This window comes from Tarenaya hassleriana, unplaced genomic scaffold (genome assembly GCF_000463585.1).
Source record: "Tarenaya hassleriana unplaced genomic scaffold, ASM46358v1 Cleome25, whole genome shotgun sequence".
Classification (NCBI taxonomy): domain Eukaryota; kingdom Viridiplantae; phylum Streptophyta; class Magnoliopsida; order Brassicales; family Cleomaceae; genus Tarenaya; species Tarenaya hassleriana.
This window is the reverse complement of record NW_010965775.1, coordinates 1,123,431-1,149,229: the sequence shown is the minus strand read 5'-3', so window position 1 is coordinate 1,149,229 and position 25,799 is coordinate 1,123,431. Positions and strand designations below refer to the sequence as shown.

Sequence of the window (25,799 nt, the reverse complement as noted above, 5' to 3'; positions counted from 1 at the left end):
AACCGAAGCAAAAAAAATCCAAAAACAGGGATTTTGACAAGAAAGATGAGAGGTTGACATCATTGCAAGTGGAAACTGTGACTGAAACTTCCGACTTCAAAGGGTATAGTCGGCCCAAGAGGACAACTAGAAGAGCCCTGAACTTTCACTATGACATACTGCAAGAAAACGAAAATTTCGAGTTCATATCGAGATCAGACTCAGAACTCCAACAGCAAGAAAACCTATGTTCCGATACAGCTAATGATTTCTGTACTTCTTCCCTTAATCAAGTCCAGGACGATGAAAATAATCCAGGTGGAGAAGAACCAGTCATATCATTTCTGATATTTAGCACCATCCCAAAGAAAAGAAGACGAAGCAGCCCCTCAAATGAGTACGATAATGACAGAGAAATAGAGCAAATATCTGACTGTGGTGACCAAGAACACATAGCACGAGCTTTGTTGCCAGTTGGTCATGAGAACTCCATGCTGACGGAGGCAAGACCAGCAGGAGAGTCAAAGAACACGGATATGGCATCAAATGACCAAAGAAACACCAGCAGAGATTCTCTCCAGTTCCAGTGCAAAAGTTTACACATGTTTCAGACGATGTTCCAGGTGCGATTTCCAAACATTCAAAGAAAACGAAGATCTGTCGGAAGCAATATTGCAATATCTAGCACATCAGCAGCAAAGGACATTGTCCAACATGAAACAATAACTCAGCATATTCCGGGTATGTCCTCTTCAGAAATAAGAAGTGATTACCTCTGTTCCATGCTGCCTGGGGTCAGAGGAGCGACCATTGAAAAACCAGATGAAAATCTACCACGAGAAGTGCATACTCCTCAGTGGTTGGCAGAATCGAATCATTCAAAGAAGCTGAGAAGAAAGAGATCTAAAACAATTACCCGTGCCCGAAACTTCCGTTCTCTAAAGAGAATTTTAAAAGGTATCCTTCCTGCACAAGATCGCGCAGCTTCAGACAAACCTCAAAGGCTTGAAGCCATAGTTTCAGAAATGCAGTCAACAGTGTCTAGAAAGAAGCGTACTAAGAGAAACTCTATAATGAGCCGACTCCATGCAAGGAGATTGCAAATTCAGTGGAGAGCTCACCTACGACATCGCCCCACATCATTCTTGAAGTCAATAGGTTTGCAAAAAATCTACCATATATCACCTGTAAACTTTACCAAGATATTCAAAACGAAATCAATTCTGTTTTACCAAATGCAGGTACATCTCCAGATGGACTGTGCAAAACATTATTTTCTATCGACACAATCTGTGAATGGTTTGAGCAATTAGAAATTAACAGAGAGAGCCCTTACATTAGACAAAACGCACTGATTCTACATCGAACAAGACATCAAGAGCGAAACTCACTGGTCCTGTGTAGGAGGGATGGCTCCATCATACCTTATGGGAGGTTTTCCTATCCTCCCAGGAGAAAACTTCCACGACCAATGGTGATGCTAGATGATGAAACAACTAGAGTATGGAAGCTTCTGATGGTTAATATCAACAGTGAGGGTATTGATGGAACAAATGAGGAGAAAGAAAAATGGTGGGGAGAGGAAAGGACAGTGTTCCATGGACGTGCAAACTCATTTATTGCTCGCATGCGTCTTGTACAAGGTACACCACACGCTTTCCTTAAGATGCTGTGATGAAACTACAGTCTCAATTTGTGAACCCTACTGTAGCACAATACAAGAGGCACAATGATATAACAGCAGTCTTATTCTAATAGGTGATAGAAGATTCTCACCATGGAAGGGATCTGTTGTTGATTCAGTCATAGGAGTTTTTCTAACCCAGAATGTCTCAGACCATCTGTCAAGGTAAATGGCTTTCCGGAGATAATATACAAGACAAAGGGAGTAAAGGCAAAAACAAACCTTTTTACACCGCTTTTTTGATCTTGCAGTTCCGCTTTCATGGCAATGGCTGCAGAATTTCCTAACAAGTTGAACTCCAACAAGAGACCATGCAATGAAGAATGGGGAAGCTCACTAACTCATGAGCCACTGCTGTACTTAGAGGATTCGGGTGATGTTGGATCAGCTCCATCAATTTTCAATCCAAGTGGCATCATTGTACATGAAATTAACCACGAAGAGGACAACGATGCTGTTAGTAGTGATGAAACCTCTACAATATCTGGCAGTTTTACTAGTTCTACAGGGGAATCAAGAGTTCTGCCACTGAATTCTCCCAAGAATGGCTTAGAAACAAACTTTAGTTCAGAAACAAAGGAACATGGCGAGGACAAAGGAGAAATATTGGAACCATCTCAGGATTCCCTCACTTATCAAGACTCCAAGAATTTGAGGCTTGAAATAAATGTTGACACAACAGGACTGTGCTCGACAAGTAAAACAGAGAAAAGAGATTGCACAGATGGCTTTAGTCTCAACAGCTCGGTTTATCCTTGTTCAGAGCTGTTAGATCCGTCACAAGGTACCATACAACAGAGGCATGGAAGAGGCAGCATATCACAGTTAGATTCAATTTCGGTAAATAAGCTTTTCCTTCTTGAAACTGCAGAAAGAGAAAGTCAAATCCCAAATAATTATCAGATTCACTCCTCCCAAGGAATTTCTACAATCTCGTCTAGTCCTCCAACTTCTCAATTTGTCCTCAACCAAGACATGTTAGATAACTCCGAGCCATTGAGAAACAAAACTGTTGAAGACAGTGGACTAATGAGTAACTATCAGCAAGAAGAGAATTATGTTCTTCAGTCGCAGAATAAGGAAGGAAACAGAAGACTAGAGAAACTTGTACATACAGAAAGATCGTTAAGAGAAATCCTAGGTATGACAGAAAACACCAGTCTCCATGAGAACCAACTGAACATCCAGAGTGAAACATCACAATCAGAAATGGAGCAGATGCGCCCATCTAGACGAAACGACAGGAAAAAAACATCTACTTCCAAATCAAAAGGTAGAACCACTAGGAATGAGAAGGACTTTGACTGGGATAGTTTAAGAAGGCAAGCAGAAAATGGTGACCTGAAAAGAGAGAGAACAGCAAGGACAATGGACTCGGTAGACTGGGAAGCAGTTCGATGTGCAGATGTTGATAAGATTGCTAAAACTATCAGACCACGAGGGATGAACAACATGCTTTCAGAAAGAATAAAGGTTTTACAAACAGAAATTAATCTGTCAAATACCTGAAAATGTAAGAAAGTCAGACAGCCTACCAATGTGAATCTTGTTCTTAATATTGGGCAGGACTTCCTCCACAGACTGGTTCGTGAACATGGAAGCATTGATTTGGAATGGCTAAGAGACATCCCACCTGACAAAGCCAAGTAAGGATAATTTAACAGTTACAACATATTGTTTCATAATAGTGCTCTCAGAATGGACAGTGTTCGGCAATTTATTTTTGCAGGGAGTATCTGCTGAGCATAAAGGGGTTAGGTCTGAAAAGCGTAGAGTGTGTGCGGCTTCTAACACTGCATCATCTTGCTTTCCCTGTAAGTTAATAGTGAAACTCCAGATGCTACATATGTAGAGTAGATCTTTAAGCCCATAATTGAATTACAGGTCGACACGAATGTCGGGCGTATAGCTGTTAGACTTGGATGGGTTCCCCTCCAGCCACTGCCTGAATCGCTGCAGCTGCATCTTCTAGAGCTGTAAGCATCACTGAAAGGATCCCAACCAAATATGAGTGTGCACGAAAAATAGCTAACCCTAAAATTCGTTCAGGTACCCTATCCTAGAATCAATTCAACAATACCTATGGCCCCGTCTCTGCAAGCTTGACCAAGAAACATTGTAGGAAAACTCCTGCTTTCCCTTAGTGTCTTATGTTACTGCAGATATATATAGCACTCAAAACCCTGTTCTTTATTTAAGTTCGCTGACTCCATTGCATTATCCAATTCTAGGTACCAGCTGCACTACCACATGATTACATTTGGAAAGGTAAATGAAATGCCGAAGCAGGTTTTGTGTCTTGCCTTGATCTAGAAAGTTATTCCATTTGTGAATGTCACCTCCGGTGGCTAAGGAAAAAGAATATGTTTTGGACGGTTTGCAGGTGTTCTGTACCAAAAGCAAACCTAATTGCAATGCATGTCCACTGAGAGGAGAATGCAGACACTTTGCAAGTGCATTTGCAAGGTTACACTAACAGAAACTTTTTCTACTAGTTTATGAAAAAAACAGATCATAGAGAATCATGAACTGAACTATTGTTCATGGTGACTAAAAGAATCAAGCATGAAGATTACAGATAAACAAGAGATCAACCAAAACACTGAATCTCTATTTGCAATGATTTTGTATGATATACTTATTAACAAATGAATTTTCAAATATTTTGTTTCTGCATTACGATGTCAGTCCTCAAGTCTGCACATCAATACTAAGAAAAACTGGAGACCCTAAAACTCAAACAAGACCAAGTTGCTCAAACACAGTCATTTAATAGTCAGTACTTTTATCATCCACATTGTATCACAGTGCAAGGCTTGCTCTACCGGGGCCAGAAGAGAAAAGAATCATTAGAGCTGATGAAAGAGAAGCTAAACCTGAGCCTGTTGTTGTCAACTTTCAGCAATCCCTGTTTCTTCCTCCAGGCACAGACAGACCACAAACAATGCAAACTCTAGAAGCCCTAAACCCCGAAGCAAAGAGTGAATGCAAAAACTGTGAACCAATTATTGAGGAACCAGCAACACCAGAACCAGAGTGCACACAAGAATTGGCAGAAAATGACATTGAGGATATATCATGTGACGATGCAGAAGAAATTCCTACAATAAGGCTTAACATGGAAGCATTCACTAAGAATTTACAGAACTTGCAGATGAGTACCGAACTTCGAGAAGGTGATCTCTCAAAGGCTTTGGTAGCATTAAGCACTGAGGCCGCATCAACACCTATGCCCAAACTAAAGAACTTCAGTCGACTGCGAACAGAGCACCAAGTGTGAGTTGCACCTTTCTCTTAGCTTTTAACCAAATTTCCTAAACAGCAAATTTGAGAACTTACTCCATGTTTACGCACTAATCCCTTTTTGTTTGATTATGTGACAGCTATGAACTTCCAGACTCCCACCGACTTCTAGAAAGGGTTAGTCCTTTTAAATGGTTAAGAAGATACTTTCCATCCTCGTGCCTTAAAAAGTTTTTATTACACTGTGCGGTGGATATCATTGCAGTTAGACAAGCGAGAACCTGATGACCCATGTTCCTACCTACTAGCTATTTGGACGCCAGGTTAGAAGAAAACACAACAGGAATTGACCATAACTAACTCTCTCCTAGGATCAAATAGCAGATCTTGCAAATATAAGAATTTCAGCATTAGATGCATAAAAAACAAACTAACTTTGGAATGTACAATGTGTTATGCTAGGTGAAACGGCTAATTCCATTCAACCACCAGAAAAAAGATGTGTTCGACGAGAAAACAATACCCTGTGTCAGGAGAAAACATGTTTCTCATGCAACAGTATACGGGAAGAAAAGTCACAAATTGTAAGGGGAACTCTTTTGGTAAGTTCACTCCAGATAGCTGTCAAATAAGATTGAGTAACTTTCAAGTGTCAAAAAGGGAATAACAATGCAATGACTGGTTTATGAACAGATACCATGCAGAACAGCGATGAGAGGGAGCTTCCCTCTGAATGGCACCTATTTCCAAGTGAATGAGGTACCATCTGTCAAAACCAAAGTCAATTTGAACACTAAGACAAACAAAATTTTGCCACAATGCTTGAATTATGTGAGTTATGTGCGCAGGTTTTTGCTGACCATGGCTCTAGTCTGAACCCGATTGAGGTTCCCAGGGACTGGATATGGAACCTACGAAGAAGGACTGTCTACTTTGGAACGTCCATAACTGCAATTTTTAGAGGTAAAATTTTTTTAACAGTCACTAGTTTCTGTCTATGTATGCACATCTGTATCAGATGCAAGATAAATCTGAATGTATTCTGAAATATCAGGTTTAACAACAGAGGCTATTCAACGCTGCTTCTGGAGAGGTATGTTAATGCTTAATCTTTTCTTCATTTGATCTTGACTTGCATGTAAGATGTAACTTATCATCAAATCTGCAGGATATGTTTGTGTAAGGGGATTTGACCAGAAAACCCGGGCACAACGACCTCTAATGGCAAGACTGCGGAAAGAGAAACTTCAGAACCAATGAAGACGAGGATTAACGCATAGACACTCGTCCCAACTGACCTAAATACGAACATAAGAACATCAACAACTCTAGGTAATTGAATCTGCTCAGATTTGTGGGAGAAGGTAGATCTCAATGTAAAAATATATAGCTTGCAGGTGCCGAAACAAAGTCCAAGTATTTTCCCACTGAAAACAAGTTTCTGTTTTCCTTGTTAATTGAACTCGCCGTCTGCTCACTGGAAATACTACAAATGTTTGGATCATGAACTGTATAATAATGTAACTCAAATCAGATTCGATGGAAAGCAAATGACATATATAGAAATGGAAATTTAATTTTCCATTTAACACGTGATCTAATAATTGAACCCATTTTCAACTTAATTTAGCCATTTATCACAGCCAAGCACATGAGGAATCGAGCATTGACCCGATTTCAGCGAATACCAAGCTTGAATCTCACTTTAAACCCAAAATCAAGGTCAGTCATAATGCAAACTCTCAAATCCAAACTCGGTCCACATCAGACTCAATGTAGATGAAACCCATTTTTCACAGAAAATGAACGAAATCAAACTCAATTAGGAGCAAAGTAAACCTACGTATGACTCAAAATGGATCAAACACAAAACTCAACAAAACTTAGCGGATCAAACGGATCGGCATTCGGAATCACGAACGGTTAGCAATCGAATTTCTTCAGGTACCAGGCAAATTCCCATGAGAAATAATTGATTCGAGATCGAGGAACATACCTTTTTCTCGGATCCGATTCACGGTTTCGACAGAGTGCAGTGCAGAGACGTTCTGGAGAATCTCCAGTGGAGATCGAGGGTTTTTGCCGCCTCAGCTTTTGATTTTGATTTTGATTTTGATTTAATTTGTTCTTTTTCCCTCCCAATTTATGTTTTCTGTTGTGGGCTTTTGAAAAAAGCCCATTTATCGTATAAATCGGCCCTTTTAGCAATATGATGCCCGAATAGTGAAGTTATCATGTGATATATTATATAATTCGTATGGTTACTGAATTTAAATTAGATATGCGTATAACAAAAATCAAATAAAATATAATGCGTTTTGGATATGATAGATAGCACTATTTAAATGTAAGATTTTTCCAAATATTGTTTGGAATTAATGAGAAGTATTTGGCTTAAATTAATGACATTAATCTTGGATCTTTGACCACAAATATGGACCAACTTTCAAAAATCGATATGATTTCCGCTGCTACAATCTTAAATTAAGAATTTTAACATCAATTTATCTTATACTTGGTGTGGATTCGTATATCATTTTTCGGATTTAAAAAGTATAATCATCCATGGAAAATTGAAATAAGATTTCATGATTGCGTTTGGTACATTGGCAATAAACAAATGGATAGTTGCACGCAATGGGATTCACGAGCTAATGTACATCTCAAATTCTTCCATCTAAAATAGATATTTATTCGTGTTTTATTGTAATTTTAATTGGATTTATATTTTTAAGAATTCAATTCGTATTTTTATAAAATTATTTGCAGTTTCATTCAATATTTTCGCTGTTTTTATACTATATTCGAATTAAATTTTAATTTAATTATTTTGATATTAAATTTTATTACAATATAATTATATGTTATGTTCGTCGAATATAAATATGTATAAACATGTGTCTGAAACTGAAAGATATTTGTACACGTAACTTGACGTCTTTTTCTTTCTTTTCTATTGGATATAAAAATAAATAAAACCATGTTGAAAAAAAAATATTATTTAATAAAATAAAAAATGTAGAGCAAATGAATCCGGCAAGATTCGCTGAACCTAGCCATTAGCCTTGTTTTGTAATCAACTTGCATTAATAAATATAATCAAAACATTTATAATAGAATATCGAATTAACATTTGAATTCTGATTGGACTGGGTTTCGCATTATTTTCTTGCGTATTTTTTAACGAATTAATTATCTTATTTGGATAATGGAATATATTAGCTGATATTATCATAAACAAACTCCAACTTCATAATTTTTCCCAAAAAAACAACATTATTTAATATAATCAATTCATATTTATATACATATGACAATATCATAATTACGAAAAAAATATTTTTTTTATAAATATGGTTATAAAAATAAAAGTGTATAACATAAAAGTAGATTATGTTTTGTTAAGAGAATAAAGAAGACAATAGGTAGGTAGGTAGGTACATAATGCGAATGCGGAATTGCGAGAGAAGGTGCATGAACGGTGTGACACACGCGCTGGAAGAGGCGCGTGAATGAAACGTGAAGAGCAGACACGACTTCAGTGTACAGACCCCTGAACCAAAATACGGGGGGGAAAAAAAAAAGAGGGAGCCCATTCCATCACATTCCCTGTTCTATTTATTCTGCCTCCCTTTATCCAGAATAAAATTTTTATTTAATTCAGCGTTATTTGAAAATTCGACAAGATATAATTTTAAAACAATATTTTATTAAATATCCAATATAAATTTAAATTATATATATAATTGAAATAAATATATTTGAAAAATGGATGCAACCACAAGTAAAAAAACCACCGCCACAAGTAAAAATTCACAATATATATATATATACACAAGACAAAACCAGCAGTAAAGTAAATAGATGATTTTTTAAAAACTTTTAAATAAATATAAAAACTGTTTTAAAACTATCTCACATTCTATTTGTATATACATATGATAATTATTAAATATTAAAAGAATTTCCGTACTTAAAAACAAGAAAGATCAAACAGCTTTAATCATATTCAACATGACACACTTGATTATAAATTAGTAACATATTGCACATTAAAAAGTATATTTTTTTTTTCTTAAAATATAAGAATGCATTTAACTCCAAGATCAAACAAGTTGAATATTATCTTGTTTTTAATTAATTTTATACATCAAACAATGATATATGTATTTGGAAAATCGACAAAAATCGATTCCAACTTTGGATAAATGATGATTTCCCGATTTTTTATTTATTATATATATCGAAAAAAATATTCTTATATCTAATGAACGAACAATTTATTTTGCTTATCTCCTAAATTGTATTCGTTTATTCGAATATTTGAAACCCTTGATTTTATCTTCGATATATTCAGCATATTTAAAATTTGTTCAAAAACTTTCAACACGATTTAATTGTGAATTGCAAAGTACTCTAATTTTCTTTGTGGTATATTTACATGGAACAAAAAATAATGTATATGAAGAAGATGAAATTTCTGTCAAATATTTCGATAAAAGGGACTAATTTCATTCCATATTTATCAAACATTTTTTTATTATTTAGAACTAAAAGTTTTGGTTTCAATTTTTAAAAGTTTAATTAATAAGGAAATAAATAAATATACTCGATGTAAAAAAAAAGAAGTTTAATTAGAATATAGGAAGGACGAGGAAGGCATACGACGGAGTTAATTAATCATCAACAGGAAACGGCACCGAGTTCACACCCTCCCTCATCGACCGAAATTCCAAGGGCGAGGGCTTCCGGAACTTCTTCAACAATGGCGATTTCTAGGGTTTCTGAGGTTTTGTGATCACACCGACTGTCATCTGAATCGAAATCTTCCATGGACATGCCCGGTAGAAGATCCAACTACACTTTGCTCAGCCAATTTCCTGTTGATTCTGTCTCACCCGTCTCCGTTACCGGAGCTCCGCCGCCGTACTATGACTCCATGTCCAGCGACAACAGGAGCGCAACAACCAATAACAGCGGTAACAACAGCAAAACCAAGGCGGATAGAGCTGGATTCGATTGGGATCCCAGTGGCGGTGATCACAGGTTGAGTACCCAGACGAATCGGGTTGGGAATCTGTATTCTTCGTCCCTCGGGTTGCAGAGGCAATCGAGCGGCAGCAGCTTCGGAGAGAGCTCCCTGTCGGGGGAATATTACATGCCCACGCTTTTGCCTTCGTCGGCTAACGAGATGGATTCGTTTGGATACGCTCAAGAAGATGGGTTTAGACTCGGCTTTTCCGGCGGCGGAGGAGATTTTAGGGTGAAGATGGCTGCGGAGTCCACGGGAGGGTCGTCGTCCGGGAAGAGCTGGGCGCAGCAGACGGAGGAGAGCTATCAGCTGCAGTTGGCATTGGCTCTGCGGCTTTCGTCGGATGCCACTTGCGCAGACGATCCGAACTTTCTTGATCCTGTTCCGGACGAGTCCGCTCTTCGGACTTCGCCTAGCTCAGCAGAAACTGTTTCACATCGCTTCTGGGTAGGGTTACAATTGCTTCCTTTCTTCATGGTTTTGAGTGATTCGTGTTTTGCGCAATCTTTGGTTCGTGGTTTGTGCTTATGGATCGAATTGCTGAATGCGTGTGGAAGATTATGCTATCTTTGGGAAATAACTAATGTAGGGGATTTTATAAAACCGTTGAACTTGCTTTAGGGATGCAGTCTTGTTCTTTTAGAGCTTTCAAGTTAGATTCCTTAACCAAGTGCCCTAATCTGGAGAGGTGTTGGAAAATCGCTACGAAAGTCATGTAAATCTTTCCTTTTAAGTTTAATATCGCTACGAAACTGATTTGTGCTCCTCAAACAGTGGGTAACTGAGAAAAAGATTGGAAAATTATTGCATATCTTTCCAGTTGAGTCTGAAAGTTAGGAAGATTGAATAAAGATCTTAAGAAAAGTGTGAGATTTATTCTTTTATGTATTTCGGCGCCTGATTCTTCTTTCTTCTGCATCAGGTCAATGGCTGCCTATCATACTTTGACAAAATTCCTGATGGGTTTTATATGATTCATGGACTGGATCCATATATTTGGACCTTGTGCGTCGATCTACAGGAGAGTGGTCGTATTCCTTCGATTGAATCACTAAGGTCTGCAGAGTCCGGTGATGAATCTGCACTTGAAGTGATCTTAGTTGATCGGCGTAGTGATCCAAGCTTCAAGGAACTGCACAATAGAGTCCATGACATATCTTGTAGCTGCATAACCACAAAAGAAGTTGTTGATCAGCTGGCAAAACTTGTCTGCAATCACATGGGGTAAGTGCTCTCTGAATTTTCATAGTTTATCACAATTAGTTTTTGTTCATGTCCATTTTAAATTCATTATTATCTTAATTTCTCGCCTCTTTTAGGGGTCCAGCTACCACAGAAGAAGAGGATTTGGCTCCCATATGGACAGACTGTATTGATGGTTTAAAAGAATGCTTTAAACTGGTGGTTCCCATAGGTAGCCTCTCTGTTGGCCTCTGCAGACATCGAGCTTTACTCTTCAAAGTGAGATCCCTACTTTTTTGCTACTGTCATGACATTTAAGGCATACATTTTAGAATGGTCAATTGAATTTGATTTCTTCATTCGTCTGTGTTGATAGTACTTACAATACCTTCATGCATTTGAAGAATATCATAAAAAATCAGCTCTTAATGACCACAGACACAGAGCATGTTATTTGTAATTATAATTGGCGGTTTCCCTTTTTATGTAGTGGAATGTAAATAGAAATAGTGTGTTATACTTACCATGCGGTGCATGCAGGTGTTGGCTGACACCATTGATTTACCCTGTCGAATTGCGAAGGGATGCAAATATTGTAAAAGAGATGATGCTGCATCATGCCTCGTCCGATTTGGGCTTGATAGGTATGGTTGCAAGTGATTTATATGGTGTTGCTATCTTGTCTATTTACACGTGTTTTGTCCTAATTCAACATGTTCTCATTTCTAAGATCAAACACCAAAATATTTTGTTACAACAAAGTTGTTGACATTTTGGCACATTCTAAACCTGTTGATTCCAGGGAATATCTGGTTGACTTAGTAGGGAAACCAGGTCAATTATGGGAGCCAGACTCCTTGCTAAATGGTCCCTCATCTATTTCAATTTCTTCACCGTTGCGATTTCCGCGACCAAGGCCAGTTGAACCTGCCGTTGATTTCAGTTCTCTGGCCAAACAGTATTTTTCAGACAGCCAGTCGCTTAATATTGTTTTTGATCCTGCTTCAGGTACTTTCAACTGTAGTGACATAGGTAGGCTTTATCTGCATTCTGCTTATGTATTTTCCGATGTGCATTATTTCACGGTACTTAATCACATGCTATTGGGAGTTTCCCTATCCAGAGCAATTTTGATTGGCGTAGAATTTTTTTCCAGATTTTGAAAAAAAAAATCCAGATTGACTGATCAATACATACTATAGCTTTGTGAATAAACCAGTAATTCGAAACTCTCTATTGCTAAATCTGTGATTCGTGAAGTTATCTTGCTAAATACTCATATATCTGAAGCTTAGCAGTGTAATAGTGGTTCTCTTGTCTTTTTCCCTGGATTTTGTTTCTACTATGTTAGATTCTCAGTGGGGATATCTGGGTGACTTCAGAAATAGTTGGCATCTAACAACACTAAAGTTGACCTTGTTGAACTGCTTTGAACATATTAATTCTGGTGCATTTACTGTGGGGACAACTTTCTTCATAATTGAACAAAACTTGTGCATATTGATTGTGAACGGTTGCTCTACTTTAATGTCTTTGCCCGCTGTATGACATATGCTGTGAAGATGCACAGAAAATTTTCTTGTCAGTACACTTGATGTTAGTATCTCGTACATGTCACTCTTTTCTACTATACTGCAAGATTATGTTGGAACTTTACCTCTCATATGCTCATTCGTATGTCAGGATTTCTAATTTGAAATGAATGTGCCAAGCATCATGAAGAGCCTTTCTAGGGATTGAATTTAACTGTGTTTTACCGTTGCAGATGAACTTGGATTCTCAATGTATCACAGGCAACACGATAATGTGGGCGAAGAGAAAAATGACAATGCACAATTGCCCGAAAATATGGGTGGTTTTGTGCCGCTCGGTGCTAATGAGCCTCCACAGAACAATGTGCATGCACCAAATCAAGTACAAGCGATGGTGCCTTCAGTAAATGTGCCGTCAATTAGTCAGTGTCTTCCCACAAGGCAAAACAGGGAACTTGGACTTGACGTTGATGATTTGGACATCCCATGGAGTGATCTTGTTTTAAAAGAGAAAATTGGAGCAGGTATTATTGACATTAGATGTTGAAGTGCCACTTTGAATATTTATTTAGTTATAAGAAAGAAGGAACAACAAACCTGCTGCTCACATTAGAGAGTATATTCTTCTCTGGAGTTTCTGGATTGTCTTTAGTCTATGTTTTGGTCTCTTATATTTCATCTATTGTGCTTTCAGGTTCCTTTGGCACTGTCCACCGTGCTGAGTGGCATGGCTCGGTAAGAATGTACTTTATATGCCACTTTATGAGGAGTAACTTTTTTAATTCTTCCCCCACCTCTATAAGCATGATCACCTTTTGGGAGTTTGTTGCTGCGGCTGTTGAAACGGGGAAATCATTTGTTCTGCTCATCATGCCATTTGTTTGTATCATTGTTATTGCTACAAATTTTCAGAAATTGATTATTGCAATATAATTACCAATTTCAGGATGTTGCTGTGAAGATTCTCATGGAGCAAGACTTTCATGCTGAGCGTGTCAATGAGTTCTTGAGAGAGGTCCACAACTGAAACTTTCTCTCGCTCTTTTTTTTTTTTTATTTGGTGTCGTGATAACCGTCCATAATCTTGATTTCTGTATACATGTTAGGTTGCAATTATGAAACGCCTCCGCCACCCTAACATTGTTCTCTTCATGGGTGCTGTCACTCAACCTCCAAACTTGTCCATAGTGACAGAATATTTGTCAAGGTTCCTTTTTTCTCCTTTGTGCCTTTGTACTGAAATGCATCTTTTTTTTTTAATCTTTTGAAGTTGGTAACTGCTCAGATTAGATTTTCGGGTTATAGTATTGCTAATGGATGCAAAGTTTTCTTCTTTTTCTTTTTAATTACAGGGGGAGTTTGTATAGGCTGTTGCATAAAAGTGGGGCAAGGGAGCAATTGGACGAGAGACGTCGGTTGAGTATGGCATATGATGTGGTATGTCTGTCTTTCTTCGTCCAAATTGATGTGGAAATGTTTACAAGGGTGAAATAAGAAGCTTATTCCTTCATGAGCTAAGTCAGTTTCTTTTGTTCAGAAGAGGCTAAAAAGGAAACTTAACCTTTTTCTTTCTCTTTAACAGGCAAAAGGGATGAATTATCTCCATAATCGCAATCCTCCCATTGTCCATAGAGATCTAAAATCACCGAATCTGTTGGTTGACAAGAAATATACAGTCAAGGTTTGATCCGAAAGAGATTGTATGAGTAGATATTTTATTCTGAGGCCCTGTCCTTCTAATGAGAAATTTAGATGAATTCCTCCTTGAACTGTCTTTTTGGATCTATTTTTCGTCTAAGTCCTTGATTCGTCTGGGAATTTCAGGTCTGTGATTTTGGTCTCTCGCGTTTAAAGGCGAGTACATTTCTATCGTCAAAGTCAGCGGCAGGAACTGTAAGTTCAATTTTTTTTTTCAGAAGTAAATCAAGCTGAACAACATAACTCTGTTGGTTTTGTTCTTATTTTTTTTATATGTGAAACTAATTATTCGATGATTTTGAGTTCAGCCCGAGTGGATGGCACCTGAAGTACTTCGTGATGAACCGTCAAACGAGAAATCAGACGTATATAGCTTCGGAGTAATATTGTGGGAGATTGCCACAATGCAACAACCATGGAGTAATTTAAATCCAGCTCAGGTCCTCTCCTTGAACAAGATAATCAGAATATCGTATTTCGTGGCATTTTTTGCATGTCATATTCGTATAATCATAACTTTTTTTTTTGTTTTCCTCCGGATCCATAGGTTGTAGCAGCTGTTGGTTTCAAAGGCAAGCGGCTCGAGATTCCACGCAATCTGAACCCACAGGTTGCAGCGATGATCGAGGCATGCTGGATCAAGTATGTTCTAACTTCTCCTCTCTCTCTCTCATTTGAGAACTCGTATTCTTTCCTTTCCAAATCCAAATCCAAATCCGAGCATCTCGTCACCTAAAATTACGTTACAGTGAGCCGTGGAAACGCCCGTCTTTTGCGACTATAATGGAATTGCTAAGACCATTGATCAAATCAGCACCACCTCAACCAGGGCGTTCGGATATGATGTAGCTAACAATGAGCTGAGAGAGTTTCCAGCGCCATATGCACATACTCTATATACAGCATTCTTTTTGAGATTTGCTGGCTACTCGCTATATAGATAGATTAAGGTACGTTCTTCTCACCGTATTTCTCTACTACGCATACTTTGCAACCCATTCGCAGTTTAGCTGCTCAAGAACACGGGATTTCTGCTTTATGATCTGAACTAGGGGTGAATTATTCAGGTTTCGAGCCGATTAAATTCGGATTCGGTTTTAGAAACATGATAACCATTTAGTTTTTATATTGAATTTGGTTCGATACTTATTCGGTTCAATTTCAGTTTTTATTAACAAAAATACTCATTTTTTCGAAACAGGTTTGACTCGTCCTCAGTCTTTTCGGTTTTAGAGAAAACATAATCATTCGGTTTTTATATCGGATTCGGTTCGATTACGGCTATGTATTATTCGGTTCAAATTGGTTCGATTATTAACCACCCTTGATTTGAATTGCTCGCTTCTTGATATGTTTCACTTTCACCCTCGCCTTTTGTGTTCTTGTACCTTTGACAATGTGAATGAGTGCATGTCTGTCGACTTGTCCTTTATATATTGTTTGTGGTCTTCCGTCTGCAGATTGTTAATGTACAAATTGTGGATGGACCGACCAATGACCATCGGCCCCGCGGGGTAAGCATTTTGTTGTTGTTGCTATACATACATAGTCACATTGTTCGTGTATGCTGAAACGACATCGTCTTGCTGATTGTGAATTTTGTCGCCAAGCTTTCTCTTTTTATTAAGCACTAAGTAACTGCTTCGAGAAAACAAAAGTCGGTCTCCATTCAACGCCACAAAATGTGCCCACGGATCTCAGTAATGGGCCCAACGAGTCCCGTGTTCGGTCCCTCGCCCCTTTTCCTTCGCGTACAAGTAATTTGACCATGCGCCTCATTCGTTCGTTGCTATATCTTCCCTTTCCTGTTGGTTTATCCAAGATATAAAATATTCGACCTGAGAAAATACGCACTTTTAATTTTGCCCAATTAATCTACATTTATATTTAACAGATCCCTGGATTATGAGGATAAGATGTGCATATTAATATTAGATTAGTACATGACGAGGAAAAAGTATGCAAGCGCATACTCTAGTGTATTCAGCACTTGTAGTTTTTTTAAAATTCATAAAATCTTATTTTTAATCGCAAGTTGTATCATTTGTAAAGCTGAAACAATACAATGCAAGCGGGGACTTCCACATGAGCTGAGCTCGCACTGAAATAAAACACAAAGATATTTAAAATTGGATAATTGCGTTTAAAAAATGGAAAAGGAAAATGCTAAAGGCAAAATTAAATTAGGAAAAAAGATCTGAAGAAATGAGGTCAGGAAGAAGAAAACAGAGAGAGAAAAGAGTGAAATCTCTGAGTATCCAATCAGATTGGAGATTTTGGCGGACGAAATCATGCTTCGTTGGAAATATCCAGGTTCATGTGGGCCCCCACCCTTCAATCTTCAAGAAAATTTTCAGATCAACCAAAAAAAACAAAAAAAAAAAAGATCAAATTTCAGACAACCCAAAAATAAAGGAAAGTCAGAGAGCGATCGAAGCTACCAGGAAACTGCCTTCTATGTCGGCGGCGATTTTACAAGCCTGTCCAATGACTTCCCGTTACCCGCCAAATTTCTTGTCCGAATCCGAGCTCGATCACGACCATGGACATCATGAGCTCTCCTCGGCGGGAATTCCCCACCGCCTCTCTCTCCAGATTTTTATACTACAGTTTGTCGGTGATTTCCTCTTCTTCCACCTTATAAACTCTAATCGCGTTTTGCCCGTTTCCCCATTTCTACCTCCTCTCTCCCCCCACTTTCCCTTCGTTTTCTCTCTCCCCAAACGGTAAATTTCCCGTCTTTCCGCTGTTCTAGATGAGCCCAGAAAAAGACAATCCTTCCAAACAACCTCCAGTATCGGGTGCTGCTATTCCCACCATTTCGACCCGACCCGAATCCGGGTCCCCGTACATCTACACTGACATGGACTTCTCTGCTTCTCCGCTATCCTCACCGCTCAGCGGGTTCGAGCCGTTCTCCACCTCCGGAGCTCCGCCACCGGCCGCCGGGATCTGCGGCGACGGAGAGGCGGAGGGCTTCGAGGTACCGCAGCCGTTGGAGTGCTTGCAGGGGAATCCGATTCCGGCGTTTCTGTCGAAGACGTTCGATTTGGTGGACGACCCGAATCTCGACCCGATCATTTCTTGGGGCCAGACCGGGTCGAGCTTCGTGGTGTGGGACCCGGTAGAGTTCGCGAGGGTCATTCTTCCTCGGAATTTCAAACACAACAACTTCTCCAGCTTCGTCCGACAGCTAAATACTTACGTGGGTATCGCTGCAACGCCTGTTATGTAATTCTATTCCTTCTCGCCATTTTTTTTTTCTTGCCTTTTTTTGTTACTTCACTGTTCTCTTCTCTTGCTTCCCTTCTCTCTTTGTATGTCTTTCTGTTGTCCTTTCATGTTTGACTTCTCATGTAATTTTCCCAACTTTCTGGACCTACAAATCATCTGTCATTCTATGTATTCCAGTTTTTGTCGGTGTATGTTTCTGTTCATGTGATTTTTTGCTTGTAAAGCTATGCTGAGATGAGATTGTAAGATACAGTCCGTAAATTTCTATGATTTCAAATGGATGGGAGACCCTTTTGGTTTCTGAAGTTTGTTGCTTCCTCCCCACGCCATATTCACTCTGACAGCTTTGATCTTCAGGTAGATCTTCTGAAAACCAAAAACCCCATCTTTTGTCAAAAGTGATTCAAACTTCACATGCCCTGCTCCGGTTTTGCAATTATAAACATCATATACGCTTACAGATAACCGTTTGTTCTTGATCCCGCCGTGATTGTGCACTTACCTTTCTTGTTCATTCTTGAGTTGTTTCGGGTTTATGTGCTCAGGGTTTTCGGAAGATTGACAGTGACAGGTGGGAATTCGCAAACGAGGCTTTCCGGAGAGGTAAAAAGCATCTTCTGAAGAACATCCATCGCCGGAGATTGCCCCAATCTCAGCAAGCCACCACGAGCAGCAACAGCTTCAGATCGGCTCTTGAGGTCGGGGCTGAGATCGAGAATCTGAGAAAAGAGCGAAAGGTTTTGATAGAGGAGGTGGTAGAGCTTCAGCAGCAGCACAGAGGGACTGCACGCCACATGGACACCGTAAATCAAAGGCTTCAAGCTGCAGAGCAAAGGCAGAAGCAGATGCTCTCATTCTTGGCCAAGTTGTTTCAGAACCCGAGCTTATTGGAACGTCTCAGGAGCCGCAGAGGAGGAGGAGCTCTCGGGTCATCATCATGTTCAAAGATGAGAAGGAAGTTCATCAAGCACCAACAACACAATGAAGGTTCTAAACTAGATTCTCCAACCGGAACCGAAGGTCAGCTTGAGAAGTACACTGCTGATGACACTGGTATGATGGTAACAAACACAGATTTAAGTATTGCAGAAGAAGAGGTTCTACCCTTTCCATTAGCGGAGCAATTCTCGGGGCAAGGGGCTTCAAGCTCGGGAACTGGGCAACGACCAGAACAGTATCTCGATACAAAAGGAAAGGACTTGATGAATCCACCCGAAGAAATGATGAATTCAGAGTACTTTGCTTCTTTCCCATCTCCTGGAGGACTGTACAACGTTGTCAAACAAGAGGAGATATGGAACATAAGTGTTTCCACAATGCCAAGTTCCAGCAACACTGAACTATGGAGCGATGTCATCAACTACGAGTTCCCAGCGCTTGGCCCTGTCTCAGCAGTGACAACAACAGCGACAGGCGGTTTATCTGATGTCTGCTGGGATCTTGGATCCGAACCACTGGCTTCAGCAGTTTCAGAGTTCGGTTTCAATTGGCCAACTGGTGAAAACCCCTCTCCTGATGACAATACCCGAAAAACCGAATGATCTTTAGAGCTTAGAGGCATGGGAATCCACCCCTTCATAGTTACAATAATCCCATTATTTATCATACTGAATGATCCATTTGGTTATGTGGTTTCTGAATGCAAACTTATATATCAATTGGAGCATATTCTTTAAAGGATCTTGTTTCTAATTCTTATATACAGTTTCAGAGTCCGAGGTCTCTCTCTCTCTCTCCCGTTCATCTTGATGATGGATACATAAACAATGAAGAATCTCTCTCTTACTCTTTCTCCTTCTTACAAGAGGATCTTTGTTTCTTCTAGAGCTATAGATTATGTTGCAGGTTTGAAGCGGAACTGTGCCGCTTTGGCTCAGTGTCTGAAGCTGTCTGAATACAATGTGTGTGTATCTGTGTATGTATATGTACGAAGATCCTTGTATGATTTCAACTACAAACCTTGATACATTGCTGTCATTCTTGTTCTTGTTTTGGAGTTATATTCTTCTACTGCAAGATCTTAACCTGTCCTTGGTCTCTCTTATTCCAAGTGCTAACAGCATTTACGCATGTACCATACATGATAAAGACGTTCCATACTATATTTTTTTTCAAGGGATGACCGGAGAATTAGACCGGTAGTAAACCGGAAATGAGATCTAAACCGGTTTTTATTTCAAGGCTTAGGCTTGTGGGTTTGGGTGTAAATGTAATCCAAGTGGGCTTCTGTCATCATCCGTCTCTTCACGCATTTTTCATCTCTCTCACTCTCATCGCATCTCTCTTCTCCCATCAGCTTCCCACAATTTAATGCATGACATAAAAAAAACCTTGGTTATTAATTATTGTATAGATAAACACACACAAAAAATGTATAAATTCCATTTCCTAATGATATTTACTAAAGTTCAATGAACATGAAATATGACACACACACACATATATATATATATATATATAAAAATATATAATACGACCGGAAAGGGTATAATGTTTACGTGGGAGAACTCTTGGGTCATGTCGGATGGATTGTCTGTTTGCGTAGCCCAAGCCCAACCATTCTTCTCCTTTCCTGAGTTCAGTTCCCACCATTTTTTTAAATGAATAATTAAAAGAAAAAATGTACAATATATATATATATATATATATAATATCACACGAATGAGAAAAACAAATACAAGAAAAAAAGATATGTGGACTTGAAACTATGGAATTGGACACCCGGAAATCATATATCGATGTAAAATAAACATTTTTGGTTTATATCGTTCGATGATATATACTAATTAGTATTACCCATTATTTTTGCATGTGTAATTTACCCAAAAGCCTAAATCAACTTGAATTTATGCATTCGAAAGATTTTCACCTTTCCAGTGATGAGTCCGTGTTAATCCCTCATGAGCATTTGTGTATGTATAGATGCGTGTATAGATACGTGGATCAGTACGTGCATGTACCTTGTTCGTGCGACGTGAGACGAAACGGACGAGACTCCGATAATTGATGGAGAGCAAGTAGAGCAAATACAACAGCCAACGTGCAGACTTTCTTCTTCATTTTCTGGCTCACACTCATAGAGAGGAGAGAGAGAGAGTATATATATACATACATATACACTCATGTATACATATATATGTGTGTCAGAAGAAAGCGATGAGATACGTGTAGATCTCTCACATGGGAGTTACACTTGCAGATATGTCTCATTGTGCGTGGGTCCCTTTTCGTGAGTTGCCATGTTAGAAATTTTTTTTAAAAAAAATATCTTCTATCGAATTTTTATTTATATATCCCTTCTTCAACATAGCATATATGGCGTGGATCAATGGTAAATATGCACACATATATGTGATAATTTCAAATGAATTGTTTTGGCCACGTGGAAATCGAATTACAATTGTCACTTTTGAATTTTGAATCATTTTCTTGACGGTACAATACAGATAGTGTTAGAAATATTTCACTCTTGCTCGCACTTGGACAATTATAACTGAACTATATTATATAATGGTATTAAATCAAATCAAAATTACGATATTTTAAACTAAAATAAAACAAATTGAATTAAAATTTTACAATAAAAATAATTTAGTAAATGTGTCTAGTTTATTTATGAATTTAAACAAAGAGTCCACCTACCAAATGAAAGATTCCCTCTCGTTGTTTGAGGCATGCAATGACAAATGCAAGACGTACAATAACTATTTCACCGTTTCTCTAATTTAGCATGCAATTATATGCTATCATGATGGTCTTTGTGAAAAAATGCTTAGGTTGCATATATTTTAAGACAAAGCTTTATGTGTATGGCAGTCATTATCATACTATTTTCATATAAATGACAACAAAACATTATTCATTTTGAAAATTTGGCAAAAGCCCTTCCTTTTTTTTGTTCTTTCTTTGACAATAATTTGAGCCACCCCATATCACGTAATACTAATAATAATTCAATATCCCATAAAAAGAAAAGATGGAAATAAATGACTGACTTTGTCTGGATTTGAGTGGCGTTTGAATAATAATTAATTAGATATAATATATTATAAACAGCAAGTTGAGATGGCCGAGTTGGTCTAAGGCGCCAGATTAAGGTTCTGGTCCGAAAGGGCGTGGGTTCAAATCCCACTCTCAACATTCCTTTTTATTTTTTATTTTAATTTAAAAATAAGTTTTTCCAAAAACTTATTGGGCTCACATATATCCAGCCCATATTTTCTATTGGGCTTCACTTTGACGTTCTCGTTTTACGCCCGTTATGGATAAGATCTCGGTAAAAGCATATATATATATACACATACACACACATATATATATATATATATATATATATATATATCAATTTCTGAAGTATAATTTGATAATATATTCGTGGACATAGACCACATGTTAATAAAATTTGAAATTAAAATTCTGACCTGAAAATCGGACAAATTTGTCCTACAATAAAGAGTTAGCTGATATTCTTCTTACTCGTCAACCTTTCTTCTTCTTTTTGGTTATTCCAAAGCCTTCGTCGGGTTTTGACGATCTTGCAAGGAAACAAACAAGATCGTATGTTGACCGAACCGATGATGTATCCGGTTTTCTCGAGTGTCGATTCGAGATTTTGCAATATTCTATTTAAATAAAATGTAAACGATTTGAGGTTTCCTGGTTAGGTATTCAGACGCAGCTAAATTTCCTATCAACTTTTAGGTGTGGAATATGTAATTATTCTGCATCATATTCTCTCCACACGTATCGATACACATAATTGTAGTTTATTATTAATGTCCCTAAACTCATCTATTATACTATAAACTTGGTATGTTAATAAACAATGTGCTAAGAGTTTTAACCTATTATTAATCATAGTTTATAAATATTTCTGTCTTTTTCATTTTAATACATAAAAAAAAATTCTATATGACATCACAGTTTAAACTTCCAAATATCGTTTAGAAATTTGATCCATCAATCGCTCAGCTATTTTGATAATTATTGGTCAATCTTTCTCCTGTATAGAGAGACATTTAAAATGTTTTAATGTTTTATCGAATTAATATATAAATTGATAAATAAAAGAACCTCAAAAATCAAAATTAGATTTGAAAGGATCATTGAAGAGGGGAGGGGGGCAAAGAAGTTGGTGTATGGTCGAAAGCGTAACGAAGTCAACAAATTAAATTTATTCATTAAATTCCACAAATGGAAAGTAAGTCCAAACTTGTGACTTTGTAAGTTTCAAAGAGTTCATACATATCATATCTCTCCCCCACATAATTAGTCAACTCCCTCTTCTAACGTATCTATCTATCTATCTTTAATTTCAATCCATATGTCTCACCCATTTATTATATACATATATATATTGTTGCTTACAATGGAGATGTTGTGTATTTGATCTGATACATTTTTCATTATCCCGTGAATTTAGATATAGAAGAATAATATTTTATTTAATAAGAGTCCAATCCGAAATGGGTATGATATTGATTTTGTATTCTAAATTAAATTTATTTTTTAGATACAATTTGATTTTTATTTTAATTTTTTTTTATGTGCAATACACCTTTCGTAATAGCAAGATTTGGTGTAAAAAAAATACTAAGATATTTTGCAAAACATATCGATTTTTTTTTTTTGTGGTCGCATCTTTTGGTTGTTTCACTGTTTAGCAAAAGAGAACATGCTTACGACAAATCTCAAATCATTGGTGCAATGTTTAGGTCATTAACTTATGATACAGATGATGAGAGGGTCTATACATGCATATTCTTATTCGGAATTATTTAAAAAAATTAAAAAAATAATTCGGAAATTCACTGGATCTTTTGTCCGACTACATCTCCCAGAGAATCGGAGAAGTTTAGGTAAATATTTCTTCCCACGTTTGGATTTGAACCCAGAGTGAAAGCATGCTTTATATTATCTTTTTCGTGTTTTTATATGTAGATCATCATAGACCTGTTGTTAGTTATATACCTTATATTCAGCAAGCAGAGGAGAGAGGCATTGCCGTAGGCCCCAAGATAGTTGGGGGCATAGAAAAGACAGTAATGAAACAGATATGGTTGTAATAAAAGAGTTTGATTCTCTAGACCGTTTAGATTTGGTATGACTTTTGTCTTTCCCTTCCAATTTATCCAATCTCATTCATCGTCTATCGTCTTCTAGATTTTTTTTCTCGTTTATAACATTTACTAGATCAACTTCTAGAAATCTGAACCCAAATTTTGTTTGTTCAACCAGTGAAATAAGGATACAAAGTGTTTGTCCCGTTCTGAATTCAAACCTCAAATTTGGAAAGAAAACGATATATTTTAAATATCTTGTTGATTTACGATCCCTGACTAGTATAACCCTTGGTCATCGATATTCGTTTACAAACCACGTAAATATAGACATGATACTGTGTGTGTATATATATAATATTACGCAGAAGCAGATCCGCAAAATGCATTTACTTTTACCTATTTGGATGAATCAATGGGAGAGTTATTATTATATGCGATGATAATATAAAATACTTGCGCATGGTACAAATGGACCGCTTGTGAACAATGGTTATTGCTTGGTTAAAAAAACATATAATTAACCTAACCCTCAAATCATACTTTTTTTTATAGTACTGATGCTTTTTTGTCTCTTGTTTTCTTAATTCTGTTTTTATAATTTATGATTTCAGTGTGTTAATTTGGCTACAACGAGACCTTTTTACCATCCAAGTTGGATTCCCCCAAGCGAATTATTTAATACGTAAAGTCTTATATTATTCAAATCCGATAAATCTATATCTCATCTTATAATATATTATATATATATATATAATGTATATGACGATGGAGTTGCATTGTTTTCATTTACTGTGTGAACTTGTGCATGAGTGAACAAAAGCGTCGGATTTCTCTTTCTATTTCCGAGCTACAAAACTCTTCTCCTTCATTCGAACTTCCCCAAAATGGAAGCTTTATCCTTAATCTCGGCGGCCCTCACTCGGGTCGTCTTCATGGCTCTTCTCTTCTTTACATCTCATCCATGGCCGCGTACCGAAGCGGCTAAACCGGCTCAGGAGCTGGTTAAAGGGTTCGAGGCTATACCGGACTCGACCGTCGACTCCTTCCAGACTCTTCTCGCCGACCCCGACGGAAACTTCTCTTTCGGTTTTCTTCGGGTTAACCGGACCCGGTTATCTCTCGCCGTCATCCACCGGAACCTTTCGGACCCTGTTTGGGTTTCCGACCCGACTCGGTCAGCGAGCTGGTCGGGAAAAACGAGGCTTTTCTTCAATGGCAGCCTCGTAATTACCGACAGGTCGTCGAGGGTAGAATGGTCAACAGGCACCGACGGCGACAGAGTCGTGCTGCGAAACGACTCGAATCTCCAGGTGGAGAAGACGAAACCCTCCCAAACCGTGGTGTGGCAGAGTTTCGATTTCCCCTCAAATACCCTCGTCGAGAACCAGAATTTCACATCTGCCATGACCTTGGTTTCACCCAACGGGCTCTACTCGATGCGATTAGGCAACGATTTCATCGGCCTATACGCAGACGATTCGCACCAGATGTACTGGAAACACAAAGCCCTCGAAGCCAAAGCCAAAATCGAAGACGGGTCCGGTCCGGTTCACATCCGGATCAACCCGAACGGATACCTAGGTATGTACCAACGCGGCAACACCCCCGTCGACGTCGAAGCCTTCAACAGCTTCCAACGTCCGACCACTGGACTTCTCATCCTCCGGCTAGAACCCGACGGCAACCTCCGAGGATACTTATGGGACGGATCTCAATGGGCATTGAACTACCAAGCCATCTCCGACACGTGCGAGCTCCCGAACCCGTGCGGTCCATACAGCCTCTGCACACCCGGGTCGGGTTGCTCGTGCATCGATAAACAAACTCGACCCGGACCCGGATTTGGTGGCTGCACCCACTCGACGCAGGACCAGTCGGATCTATGCGACGGTGCTCCAGCGAGGTTTACGGTGCTGAGACGGAACGGCGTCGAAGTGCCGTTCAAGGAGCTGAGGGAGCACAAAACGGCGTCGTCTTCGGAGGAATGCGAAGCGTTTTGCGAGGAGAAGTGCGAGTGTTGGGGATCCGTCTACAATAACGGGTCCGGGTTTTGTTATTTGGTGAATTACCCGATCCATACGATGTTGGGCGTAGCGGACGAAGGGAAGGTGGGGTATTTTAAGCTGCGGGAGGGGGTAGGGAAGGGGAAGGGG

The 25,799-nt window shown here is 38.5% G+C and overlaps 4 protein-coding genes, 1 long non-coding RNA gene and 1 other non-coding gene across 9 annotated transcripts in view; 5 read left to right on the top strand and 1 right to left on the bottom strand.

Moving 5' to 3' along the window:
* Positions 1–6: 6 nt before the first annotated feature.
* LOC104816669 (transcriptional activator DEMETER) lies at positions 7–6,166 on the top strand. The gene is made up of 18 exons (XM_010545600.1): positions 7–1,137; positions 1,221–1,622; positions 1,738–1,828; positions 1,915–3,136; positions 3,230–3,309; positions 3,393–3,477; positions 3,548–3,639; positions 3,713–3,781; positions 3,895–3,931; positions 4,047–4,129; positions 4,472–4,939; positions 5,047–5,083; positions 5,172–5,229; positions 5,369–5,508; positions 5,600–5,665; positions 5,755–5,869; positions 5,961–5,999; positions 6,075–6,166. Exons 1-18 carry the CDS (start codon positions 471–473, stop codon positions 6,164–6,166), a joined length of 3,843 nt encoding a protein of 1,280 aa, XP_010543902.1. The 5' UTR covers positions 7–470.
* A 3,408-nt stretch (positions 6,167–9,574) lies between these two features.
* Positions 9,575–15,973, top strand: LOC104816374 (serine/threonine-protein kinase CTR1-like). Of its 3 annotated transcripts, none has more exons than XM_010545163.2 (16): positions 9,575–10,385; positions 10,861–11,162; positions 11,258–11,399; positions 11,661–11,764; positions 11,923–12,152; positions 12,886–13,176; positions 13,347–13,387; positions 13,599–13,667; positions 13,759–13,859; positions 14,005–14,089; positions 14,235–14,333; positions 14,477–14,545; positions 14,659–14,790; positions 14,898–14,992; positions 15,100–15,300; positions 15,811–15,973. In XM_010545163.2, the coding sequence occupies exons 1-15, from the start codon at positions 9,738–9,740 to the stop codon at positions 15,197–15,199; spliced, it is 2,508 nt and encodes an 835-aa protein (XP_010543465.1). In that variant the 5' UTR covers positions 9,575–9,737; the 3' UTR covers positions 15,200–15,300; positions 15,811–15,973. The 3 variants fall into 3 exon arrangements, with proteins under 3 accessions (XP_010543465.1, XP_010543466.1, XP_010543468.1); XM_010545164.2 differs by lacking the exon at positions 15,811–15,973 and adding an exon at positions 15,552–15,784; XM_010545166.2 differs by having other exon boundaries at positions 9,576–10,385; positions 11,923–12,128.
* A 749-nt stretch (positions 15,974–16,722) lies between these two features.
* Positions 16,723–19,294, top strand: LOC104816373 (heat stress transcription factor A-3). 2 transcript variants are annotated; one of them, XM_010545162.2, is made up of 2 exons: positions 16,723–17,555; positions 18,130–19,294. In XM_010545162.2, the coding sequence occupies exons 1-2, from the start codon at positions 17,106–17,108 to the stop codon at positions 19,123–19,125; spliced, it is 1,446 nt and encodes a 481-aa protein (XP_010543464.1). In that variant the 5' UTR covers positions 16,723–17,105; the 3' UTR covers positions 19,126–19,294. The 2 variants fall into 2 exon arrangements, with proteins under 2 accessions (XP_010543464.1, XP_019058407.1); XM_019202862.1 differs by having other exon boundaries at positions 17,462–17,941.
* A 210-nt stretch (positions 19,295–19,504) lies between these two features.
* LOC104816372 lies at positions 19,505–20,681 on the bottom strand. Its single transcript, XR_772286.2, has 3 exons — positions 20,545–20,681; positions 20,083–20,156; positions 19,505–19,880 (listed from the first exon to the last, which is right to left on the bottom strand). It is a non-coding gene; the product is annotated as an uncharacterized LOC104816372 (long non-coding RNA).
* Positions 20,682–21,643: 962 nt separating this feature from the next.
* TRNAL-AAG lies at positions 21,644–21,724 on the top strand. Its single transcript has one exon. It is a non-coding gene; the product is annotated as a tRNA-Leu (tRNA).
* A 2,688-nt stretch (positions 21,725–24,412) lies between these two features.
* Positions 24,413–25,799, top strand: part of LOC104816370 (PAN domain-containing protein At5g03700) — a 1,986-nt gene continuing 599 nt past the window's right edge. The window contains exon 1 of the mRNA XM_010545161.1: positions 24,413–25,780. Within this exon, the coding sequence (XP_010543463.1) occupies positions 24,531–25,780 (1,250 nt within the window). The 5' untranslated portion in view covers positions 24,413–24,530. The remainder of the gene's footprint in view (positions 25,781–25,799) is intronic.